Genomic DNA, 12,500 nt, shown 5'->3' on the forward strand with positions numbered 1-12,500 from the left:
TAGTGTGCACAGTATGATCATGCTTCACTTTGATGGGTTAAACTAGTTAGTTTTAGTATGCATAGTATGATCATGCTTCACTGTGATGGATTAAACTAGTTAGTTTTAGTATGCAAAATATGAATATGCTTCACTTTGATGGGTAAAACTAGTCAGTTTTAGTATGCATAGTATGCGTATGCTTTACTTTGATGGGTTAAACTAGTTAGTTTTAGTGTGCACAGTATGATCATGCTTCACTTTGATGGGTTAAACTAGTTAGTTTTAGTATGCACAGTATGATTATGCTTCACTTTGATGAGTTAAACTAGTTAGTTTTAGTATGCATAGTATGAGTAGGCCTATGCTTCACTTTGATGGGTTAAACTAGTTAGTTTTAGTATGCATAGTATGATCATGCTTCACTGTGATGGGTTAAACTAGTTAGTTTTAGTATGCATAGTATGATCATGCTTCACTGTGATGGGTTAAACTAGTTAGTTTTAGTATGCACAGTATGAGTATGCTTTACTTTGATGGGTTAAACTAGTTAGTTTTAGTGTGCATAGTATGATTATGCTTCACTGTGATGTGTTAAACTAGTTAGTTTTAGAACGCATATTATGCGCATGCTTTACTTGCATGGGTTAAACTAGTTAGTTTTAGTATGCACAGTATGATTATGGTTCACTGTGATGGGTTAAACTAGTTAGTTTTAGTATGCATAGTATGTGTATACTTCACTTTGATGGGTTAAACTAGTTAGTTTTAGTATGCACAGTATGATTATGCTTCATTTTGATGGGTTAAACTAGTTAGTTTTAGAATGCATAGTATGAGTATGCTTCACTTTGATGGTTAAACTAGTTAGTTTTAGTATGCATAGTATGATCATGCTTCACTGTGAGGGATTAAACTAGTTTGTTTTAGTATGCACAGTATGAGTATGCTTCATTTTGATAGGTTAAACTAGTTAGTTTTAGTATGCGCAGTATGATCATGCTCCACTGTGATGGGTTAAACTAGTTAGTTTTAGTATGCGCAGTATGATCATGCTTCACTTTGTTGGGTTAAACTAGTTAGTTTTAGTATGACCAGTATGATCATGCTTCACTTTGTTGGGTTAAACTAGTTAGTTTTAGTGTGCACAGTATGATCATGCTTCACTTTGATGGGTTAAACTAGTTAGTTTTAGTATGCATAGTATGATCATGCTTCACTGTGATGGATTAAACTAGTTAGTTTTAGTATGCAAAATATGAGTATGCTTCACTTTGATGGGTAAAACTAGTCAGTTTTAGTATGCATAGTATGCGTATGCTTTACTTTGATGGGTTAAACTAGTTAGTTTTAGTGTGCACAGTATGATCATGCTTCACTTTGATGGGTTAAACTAGTTCGTTTTAGTGTGCACAGTATGATCATGCTTCACTTTGATGGGTTAAACTAGTTAGTTTTAGTGTGCACAGTATGATCATGCTTCACTGTGATGGGTTAAACTAGTTAGTTTTAGTGTGCACAGTATGATCATGCTTCACTTTGATGGGTTAAACTAGTTAGTTTTAGTGTGCACAGTATGATCATGCTTCACTGTGATGGATTAAACTAGTTAGTTTTAGTATGCAAAATATGAGTATGCTTCACTTTGATGGGTAAAACTAGTCAGTTTTATTGTGCACAGTATGACCATGCTTCACTGTGATGGGTTAAACTAGTTAGTTTTAGCGTGCACAGTATGACCATGCTTTACTTTGATGGGTTAAACTAGTTAGTTTTAGTGTGCACAGTATGATCATGCTTCACTGTGATGGGTTAAACTAGTTAGTTTTAGTATGCATAGTATGCGTATGCTTTACTTTGATGGGTTAAACTAGTTAGTTTTAGTGTGCACAGTATGATCATGCTTCACTGTGATGGGTTAAACTAGTTAGTTTTAGTATGCACGGTATGATCATGCTTCACTTTGATGGGTTAAACTAGTTAGTTTTATTGTGCACAGTATGACCATGCTTCACTGTGATGGGTTAAACTAGTTAGTTTTAGCGTGCACAGTATGACCATGCTTCACTGTGATGGGTTAAACTAGTTAGTTTTAGGGTGCACAGTATGACCATGCTTCACTGTGATGGGTTAAACTGGTTATTTTTAGTGTGCACAGTATGATCATGCTTCACTTTGATGGGTTAAACTAGTTAGTTTTAGTATGCACGGTATGATCATGCTTCACTTTGATTGGTTGAACTAGTTAGTTTTAGTGTGCACAGTATGACCATGCTTCACTGTGATGGGTTAGACTAGTTAGTTTTAGTTTGCACAGTATGACCATGCTTCACTTTGATGGGTTAAACTAGTTAGTTTTAATATGCACGGTATGATCATGCTTCACTGTGATGGGTTAAACTAGTTAGTTTTAGTGTGCACAGTATGACCATGCTTCACTTTGATGGGTTAAACTAGTTAGTTTTAGTATGCACGGTATGATCATGCTTCACTTTGATGGGTTAAACTAGTTTGTTTTAGTATGCACGGTATGATCATGCTTCACTGTGATGGGTTAAACTAGTTAGTTTTAGTATGCACGGTATGATCATGCTTCACTTTGATGGGTTAAACTAGTTAGTTTTAGTAAGCGCGGTATTATCATGCGTCACTTTGATGGGTTAAACTAGTTAGTTTTAGTGTGCACAGTATGACCATGCTTCACTTTGATGGGTAAAACTAGTTAGTTTTAGTGTGCACAGTATGACCATGCTTCACTGTGATGGGTTAAACTAGTTAGTTTTAGTGTGCACAGTATGATCATGCTTTACTGTGATGGGTTAAACTAGTTCGTTTTAGTATGCACAGTATGAGTATGCTTCACTTTGATGGGTTAAACTAGTTAGTTTTAGTGTACACAGTATGATCATGCTTCACTAGTTAGTTTTAGTGTGCACAGTATGATCATGCTTTACTGTGATGGGTTAAACTAGTTAGTTTTAGTGTGCACAGTATGACCATGTTTCACTGTGATGGGTTAAACTAGTTAGTTTTAGTATGCATGGTATGATCATGCTTCACTTTGATGGGTTAAACTAGTTAGTTTTAGTGTGCACAGTATGACCATGCTTCACTGTGATGGGTTAAACTAGTTAGTTTTAGTGTGCACAGTATGACCATGCTTCACTGTGATGGGTTAAACTAGTTAGTTTTAGTGTGCACAGTATGACCATGCTTCACTGTGATGGGTTAAACTAGTTAGTTTTAGTGTGCACAGTATGACCATGCTTCACTGTGATGGGTTAAACTAGTTAGTTTTAGTGTGCACAGTATGATCATGCTTCACTTTGATGGGTTAAACTAGTTAGTTTTAGTATGCACGGTATGATCATGCTTCACTGTGATGGGTTAAACTAGTTAGTTTTAGTATGCACAGTATGAATATGCTTCACTTTGATGGGTTAAATTAGTTAGTTTTAGTATGCACAGTATGATTATGCTTCACTTTGATGGGTTAAACTAGTTAGTTTTAGTGTGCACAGTATGATTATGCTTCACTTTGATGGTTAAATTAATTAGTTTTAGTATGCAGAGTATGATTATGCTTCACTTTGATGGGTTAAACTAGTTAGTTTTAGTATGCACAGTATGATCATGCTTCACTGTGATGGGTTAAACTAGTTAGTTTTAGTATGCATAGTATGATCATGCTTCACCTTGATGGGTTAAACTAGTTAGTTTTAGTATGCATAGTATGATCATGCTTCACCTTGATGGGTAAAACTAGTTAGTTTTAGTATGCATAGTATGATCATGCTTCACTTTGATGGGTTAAACTAGCTAGTTTTAGTATGCACAGTATGATCATGCTTCACTTTGATGGGTTAAACTAGTTAGTTTTAGTATGCATAGTATGATCATGCTTCACCTTGATGGGTAAAACTAGTTAGTTTTAGTATGCATAGTATGATCATGCTTCACCTTGATGGGTTAAACTAGTTAGTTTTAGTATGCATAGTATGATCATGCTTCACCTTGATGGGTTAAACTAGTTAGTTTTAGTATGCATAGTATGATCATGCTTCACCTTGATGGGTAAAACTAGTTAGTTTTAGTATGCATAGTATGATCATGCTTCACTGTGATGGGTTAAACTTGTTAGTTTTAGTATGCACAGTATGATCATGCTTCACTGTGATGGGTTAAAATAGTTATAGTGTGCACAGTATGATCATGCTTCACTGTGATGGGTTAAAATAGTTAGTTTTAGTATGCACAGTATGATCATGTTTCACTGTGATGGGTTAAAATAGTTAGTTTTAGTATGCACAGCTTGAGTATGCTTCACTTTGATGGGTTAAACCAGTTAGTTTTAGTATGCACAGTATGATTATGCTTCACTTGGTTGGTTAAACTGTGCATACTAAAACTAACTAGTTTGACTAAATATACTAAAACAATTTAGTTTAGCATAACTGTACACTCTAAAACTAGTTCATCTGTCCAGCTAGCATATATATTGTGCCTGGTCTTGGTACCATCACAGTAATGTTGTTCAACCAGAGATCATGTGCAAATATCAGTAGAGAGAGACTGTAGCAATCCATAAGTGTGTGTTCAGACGTGTGTGTTCAGTGTTTGGAGGATGTATTGATATAAATGTCAGACTGGGAGTGAGAGATGGAGACACGTGTGACTGGTACAGACGCACAATCAGCCCTCTGTTAGAGTTCTGGTACTAGTTAGTTCAGTCCTCAAGCATACACAAACTGAATCAAAATCACATCAGAAACGGGTTTTATGGATCTAAAGAGGCTGGGTGTAGTGGATTAGATGCTTTCATTTTGGGTAAATGCTCAGATTTCTGTGGAACCACAATTGATAGTTTGTTTGTAGCGCCACATTCTGGTAGAAATAAGAACTGCAGCCAAGAGAATTAAAATTTAGTCTAGTATTTAGTATTTACATTTGGAAATGAGATTGAGGAAAGTTGTTACACTTTTGTAATGATTATTGTACTGTAAAGAAGATACAGTTTAGTTAACACATAGCAGAGCTATATGGGGTAAGTTGTCACATTAGGATCCTGCGGTATATTGACACTTATTTGAGAAGTACTTTGTTTGTAAATATGAAATATCAGAAGTAAATAATCATGTCTAAATGTGCAGCAATTAAAACGTGTGTGACAACTTGCCCCAACTGTTACAGAGTGACTCTCGTCTTAATGTTTTGGAGAATTTGGAGGATAAATTTCACATAAATATTCTAATTTTAGCCAGCTAGGCTTCACTAGATGTTACCGACTTACACAAACCACTGCTGGAGAAACTATTTGACTCAAAATCTCAGACCTTTCCATTGTGACAACTTGCCCCGGTCTAAATATGGGCTTATTCTCTCCCAGCCAGGGCGAATAGACCCTCATCACCCAAAGGTGTGTGGCCACCAGGGCGGCGTCATGGACATCAAATGGAGTCCGTTCATGGACAACATCATTGCGTCCAGCTCGGAGGACTGTACGGTGAGAAATCATGATGATATAAACCGATCAGGCATAACATTATGACCAGTGAAGTGAATAACAGTAGTGGGAGGGATTTATTAGGCAGCAAGTGAATATTTTGTCCTCAGAGTTGATGTGTTAGAAGCAGGAAAAATGTGCAAGCGTAAGGATTTGAGTGAGTTTGACAAGGGCCAGATTGTGACGGGTCAGAGCATCTCCAAAACTGCAGCTCTTGTGGGGTGTTCCTGGTCTGCAGTGGTCAGACTCTATCAAAAGTGAAGGACCAGTGGAGAACCGGCCACAGGGTCATGAAGGACCAGTGGAGAACCGGCCACAGGGTCATGAAGGACCAGTGGAGAACCGGCCAGAGGGTCATGAAGGACCAGTGGAGAACCGGCCAGAGGGTCATGAAGAACCAGTGGAGAACCGGCCACAGGGTCATGAAGGACCAGTGGAGAACCGGCCACAGGGTCATGAAGGACCAGTGGAGAACCGGCCAGAGGGTCATGAAGGACCAGTGGAGAACCGGCCACAGGGTCATGGAGGACCAGTGGAGAACCGGCCACAGGGTCATGGAGGACCAGTGGAGAACCAGCCACAGGGTCATGAAGGACCAGTGGAGAATCGGCCACAGGGTCATGAAGGACCAGTGGAGAACCGGCCACAGGGTCATGAAGGACCAGTGGAGAACCGGCCACAGGGTCATGGAGGACCAGTGGAGAACCGGCCACAGGATCATGAAGGACCAGTGTAGAACCGGCCACAGGGTCATGAAGGACCAGTGGAGAACCGGCCACAGGGTCATGAAGGACCAGTGGAGAACCGGCCACAGGATCATGAAGGACCAGTGGAGAACCGGCCACAGGGTCATGGAGGACCAGTGGAGAACCGGCCACAGGGTCATGAAGGACCAGTGGAGAACCGGCCACAGGATCATGAAGAACCAGTGGAGAATCGGCCACAGGGTCATGAAGGACCAGTGGAGAACCGGCAACAGGGTCATGGAGGACCAGTGGAGAACCGGCCACAGGGTCATGAAGGACCAGTGGAGAACCGGCCACAGGGTCATGGAGGACCAGTGGAGAACCGGCCACAGGGTCATGAAGGACCAGTGGAGAATCGGCCACAGGGTCATGAAGGACCAGTGGAGAACCGGCCACAGGGTCATGAAGGACCAGTGGAGAACCGGCCACAGGGTCATGAAGGACCAGTGGAGAACCGGCCACAGGGTCATGAAGGACCAGTGGAGAACCGGCCACAGGGTCATGAAGGACCAGTGGAGAACCGGCCACAGGGTCATGAAGGACCAGTGGAGAACCGGCCACAGGGTCATGAAGGACCAGTGGAGAACCGGCCACAGGGTCATGGGCGGCCGAGGCTCATTGATGCACGTGGGGAGCGAAGGCTGGATCAACCAAACCAGCTACTGGAGATCAAACTGCTCAAGAAGTTAATGCTGGTTCTGATAGTCAGAATGGTCATAATGTTATGCCTGATTGGTGTATAATGTTGACAATGCAGCCTTATATATTATTAGTATATTATTAACCACATATATTAGTATCTAATAAAACTTCCCTCCAGGTGAGAATCTGGCAGATTCCTGACGGCGGTCTGAGGAGGAACATGACAGAAGCTCTGATGATCCTGATTGGCCACAGCCGGAGGGCGGGGCTTGTTGAGTGGCATCCCACCTGCAGCGGCATCCTTTTCAGTGCCGGATACGACTGCAAGGTAACCAAGACAACCAGAACGAACCCACTGAGACCTGGATGACAAAACAATGGGGATATTTTTGTTGTTGTTTACGGAGCAGATTCTGATTTGGAATCTGGAAGAGGGCGTGGCCGTGAAGATGATTGACAGCCACCCAGACGTCGTCCTCTGTATGTCCTTCAACACTGATGGAAGTTTACTGGCCACCAGCTGTAAGGACAAAAAACTGAGGATTATTGATCCACGTTCAGGGAAAGTTCTGCAGGTCAGTGTCACAACAGAACAAGCTAATGTTATTTATATATATATATATATTTTATTTTTAAAATTATATTTTAGATGTACACTTTATTTATCTGAAAATGTTTGTTTAATTAAATATATGTAATTCAAATAAATGTTATGTTAGCATTTTTCTGCTTTGGTGTCACTGAATTATTATATATATATTAGGGCTGTCAAAAGGTTAATCGCGATTAATCGCATCCAAAATAAAAGTTTGTGTTTACATAATATATGTGTGTGTACTCTGTTAATTATTATTTATATATAAATACATGCACAAGCATGTATATATTTAAGAAAAAAATATTATTTTTATATATAAAACATTTATATTTATTTATATTATAGATTATATAAATGTATATACAGTATATACATGCAAATATTTCTTAAATATATACATGAATGTGTGTGTGTATTTATATATAAATAATAATTAACAGAGTACACACACATATATTATGTAAACACAAACTTTTATTTTGGATGCGATTAATCGCGATTAATCTTTTGACAGCCCTAATATATATATATATATATATATATATATATATATATATATATATATATATATATATATATATATATATATATATATATATATATTAATAAATATAACAATATACAGTATCTATTTTTCATTTTAATAAAAGAGAAATTCTGTTTTATATATTTATATACATTTATATATATTACAGTCTAGTTTATATTTAATTTATATATATTGATATACATTAAATGTTTTTATTATTAATTTTTACTATTTTATTTTATAATTGAATTGGTTTATTTAATTTAATATATTTTGTCTTAAATAAATGTTATGTTTGCATTTTTCCAATAAAGTGTCACTGAATTATTATTATATATATAATAATATAAATAAATAAAATATACAGTATCTATATTTTTCATCTATTTAAAAGAACAATTCTATTTTATATTTATTTTATATATATTTATATACATTTATTTACATTTTACAAAATGTTTTATTATTATTATTTGTATTATTTTTTATAATTGAATTGTTTAATTGAATTGATTATATTTTGTAGAAAATAAATGTTATGTTTGCATTTTTCTGATTTGGTGTCACTTATTATATATATATAATAATAAATAAAAATATACAGTATCTATATTTTTCATCTAATGAAAAGAAAAATTATATTTTATAGTAATATATATATTATTTTATAATTGAATTGGTTTATTAAATATTTAAATGTTTTTTTTAATAAATATTAATAATGTTTCCCAATTATTGAAACACTGCTTCAGGTTTTTCGAGTTAGTATTCAAGCAAAATTAATTTACCATAAAAATATACAAGAAATGGACCAAATAAAAACAGAAGCATTTTTAGTTAAAAAAAAAAAAGTGTGCTTTTTAAAGAGCACAAAATATGTATAATAAAATACAAAACTAGCAAAATAAAAAAAAATCTACGATTATTGATACACTTGCATTTATTTTTAGATTTATATCTGAACTGTACATGATATTTTATCTGAGCTTGTTTGTTTAGTTATATCTCATTTGTACATCCAAACAGGAAGCAGACGGTAAGAACGTCAGAGTGAACCGCGTGGTGTTTCTGGGTAATCTGAAGCGCGTCCTCACCACGGGCGTCTCCAGGTGGAACACCAGACAGATTGCATTATGGGATCAGGTAGGGTCTAAACGGTTTAAGGTCACTAGGCCGACAAGTCAACAAACTCATCTGGACATGTGTTTAAATGTGTAGGAGGATCTGTCTGCACCCGTCCTGGAGGAGGAGATCGATGGGCTGTCGGGCGTCCTCTTCCCGTTCTATGATCCCGACACACACATGCTCTATCTGGCCGGGAAGGTGAGAAAAAAACTGAGGGTCTATTTACGAGGGATGCAACAATACAGTTAGTCCACGGCTCAATACACACCTCGGTTTTTAACCACGCTTTTCGGTTGGGTTCTGATGGCTTGTCACATCAGGTTTTTTGTTATTCTATTCTTAGGCGACAGGAACAGCAAGAGGATAAGGAGAAAAAAGACTTTTTTTATTGCAATACTCTTTCTTTATTTTACTTAAAAGAATTGAAAAACCTTACTTAAACTTAAAACTTTACTTAAAAAAAAAAAACCTTGTACACATTCCTAGTGTATTGTAAAATATAAAGTAAATATATATAAAGATTTACACTGGCAGCTCAGAGCTGTACATTAGCATTAAAGTATGAAATTGAATGAAAAAATGTAAAAATAAAACACTACATAAACTTCACTATAAAATATACATTGATTGTTATTAAAGCTGCTGTATTAAAGTTTTTCAGTCAAGAGCCGTGAGTGATTTTCTCTTTGTCTTTTGTTGTTGTATTAACATTAAAGGGATATTTCACTCAAAAATGAAAATTCTGTCATCGAGAAATGAATACAGGTTTGGAACAATACTGGAGTGAGTAAATAATGACATCATTTTAGAGGTGAACTGTCCCTTTAAGGAGCGCGTGTTCACTATAGGCTGCGCTGCTGTCAATTAAAGACCTGCGTGCATCTAATATACACACACACCGATTTTACTTTCACTTTAGACATAACCGACTGTGTTTATGTTAACCTTGTGTGTGTTTGACAGTATTAGCGCAGTAAGACGACTATTTAGTCCAGTAATCACGTGTTTGACAGGCGTTTAGTGCGCGCTCTCTGAAAAGCGCATGTTAAAACCGCGCACGCGAATGAAACCGGCAAGGCTTTAAAACGCATGCAAATAATGAACTTTGGTGACTTTGAATAACTCTAGTGTTCCGTGAGTATAACTCTACCACTAACCTGTGATGGGAATGTATGTCGCGTTGTTCAGTATTGCGATGAAGGCAAATGATAGAATTTGTAGAAAAATTATTAATTCAATGCAAAACCGAAAAAAAAACACAATTCACAAGCGCGTATTGAACCGTGAATGCCGTACCGAACAGTTCAATATTATATTGAGAATTGCGGCATCCCTACTATTTACACCAAGAGCAACAACTTTTAACACTAGATCACCTCGCGTCCACAGGGCGACGGAAACATCCGGTATTATGAGGTCAGTCCTGAGAAGCCCTTCCTGCAGCTGCTGATGGAGTTCAGGTCTCCGGCTCCTCAGAAGGGTTTGGGTGAGTTACCAAACACATGACAGGAGGGTCAAAGAGCGCCGCCATTCTGCTCACACTGAGAATGTTTCCGTTTCAAATAGAGATTCTCCCACGATTCTGAACTAAACTAAAGAACATGTTTATGACAAAATATTAATTGCAGTCTATGTTAAAATGTTTAATTAATCTGAATGAATTATTTAAAAAAAACTGGTTGAGTGAATGATTCAATGACTCACTCATAATGACTCCACTTGTTTCATTACTGGATGAATCAGCGTTTTTGAGCGAATCTCTTGAGTGAATGATTCAATGACTCACTCATAAAGACTTCACTTGTTTCATTACTGGATGAATCAGTGTTTTTGAACAAATCTCTTGAGTGAATGATTCAATGACTCACTCATAATGACTCCACTTGTTTCATTACTGGATGAATCAGCGTTTTTGAGCGAATCTCTTGAGTGAATGATTCAATGACTCACTCATAAAGACTTCACTTGTTTCATTACTGGATGAATCAGCGTTTTTGAGCAAATCTCTTGAGTGAATGATTCAATGACTCACTCATAATGACTCCACTTGTTTCATTACTGGATGAATCAGCGTTTTTGAGCGAATCTCTTGAGTGAATGATTCAATGACTCACTCATAAAGACTTCACTTGTTTCATTACTGGATGAATCAGCGTTTTTGAGCGAATCTCTTGAGTGAATGATTCAATGACTCACTCATAAAGACTTCACTTGTTTCATTACTGGATGAATCAGCGTTTTTGAGCAAATCTCTTGAGTGAATGATTCAATGACTCACTCATAATGACTCCACTTGTTTCATTACTGGATGAATCAGCGTTTTTGAGCAAATCTCTTGAGTGAATGATTCAATGACTCACTCATAATGACTCCACTTGTTTCATTACTGGATGAATCAGCGTTTTTGAGCAAATCTCTTGAGTGAATGATTCAATGACTCACTCATAAAGACTTCACTTGTTTCATTACTGGATGAATCAGCGTTTTTGAACAAAACTCTTGAATGAATGATTCAATGACTCACTCATAAAGACTTCACTTGTTTCATTACTGGATGAATCAACGTTTTTGAACAAATCTCTTGAATGAATGATTCAATGACTCACTCATAAAGACTTCACTTGTTTCATTACTGGATGAATTAGCGTTTTTGAGCGAATTACTTGAATGAATGATTCACTAGGTGCGTTTACATGGAGCACTGTAATCAGTTTAAAAGTCCAATCCGAATAAAAATACTCCATTTAAACACCTCAATCGGAATAAAAATGGCCAAACCGAATTAAATCGGTTTGAGAGAGGTGGGATAAACCTTTTCATGAACCGATCAAACGAAAAATTCCACCATGTAAACGACCTGATCCGATTACTGTGAGTGTACGTCTTTCTGTGACGTGATATACAGCGCGCGCGCTCACACCAGGCTAATGTTGACAAGAGAGGAAAGTTCATTTTTCTGAGGTATTAAACTTTTTATTTCGTAACATGTTATGAACATGATGTTGGAATAATGACACAGACTGGCTACAGCATCTCATCTTGACAGTGTTTGTTCTAGGCTTCAACTGCGCCTGACAAAAAAAATACATTTCTGATTTTTACACTTTAGGACAAATAATAAATAGCTTTTATAAAACTGTATAAGTCCTGGTGGCCGTTGAGAGTTGCCATGGCAACGGGGAACATTCAAGCTGCTGGAGAGAAAGTGTTGATATTTCTCTGTTTCTCGTAAGTTAGATATAAAAAAAAATTCAACAACAGCTTCAAATTGGTTAAGAAACAATTACCCACAGTCTACTTTAATTACTTTTGTTAATATTTATACCTTTGTGATTGTGGTATCTTTCCTTAATCATCTGAAATATATATGTTTAGTAC

General features: G+C 36.9%; 1 protein-coding gene across 1 annotated transcript in view; it reads left to right on the forward strand.

The window, feature by feature from the left end:
• coro2bb (coronin, actin binding protein, 2Bb) overlaps positions 1 to 12,500 on the forward strand; it is a 20,137-nt gene that overhangs the window by 3,454 nt on the left and 4,183 nt on the right. The window contains exons 3-8 of the mRNA XM_079810184.1: positions 5,366 to 5,482; positions 7,049 to 7,198; positions 7,281 to 7,445; positions 9,024 to 9,140; positions 9,216 to 9,320; positions 10,512 to 10,608. Coding sequence (XP_079666310.1) covers positions 5,366 to 5,482; positions 7,049 to 7,198; positions 7,281 to 7,445; positions 9,024 to 9,140; positions 9,216 to 9,320; positions 10,512 to 10,608 — 751 coding nt within the window. The remainder of the gene's footprint in view (positions 1 to 5,365; positions 5,483 to 7,048; positions 7,199 to 7,280; positions 7,446 to 9,023; positions 9,141 to 9,215; positions 9,321 to 10,511; positions 10,609 to 12,500) is intronic.

Source organism: Gobio gobio (genome assembly GCF_949357685.1).
Source record: "Gobio gobio genome assembly, chromosome: 25".
In the NCBI taxonomy this organism is placed as follows: Eukaryota; Metazoa; Chordata; class Actinopteri; order Cypriniformes; family Gobionidae; genus Gobio; species Gobio gobio.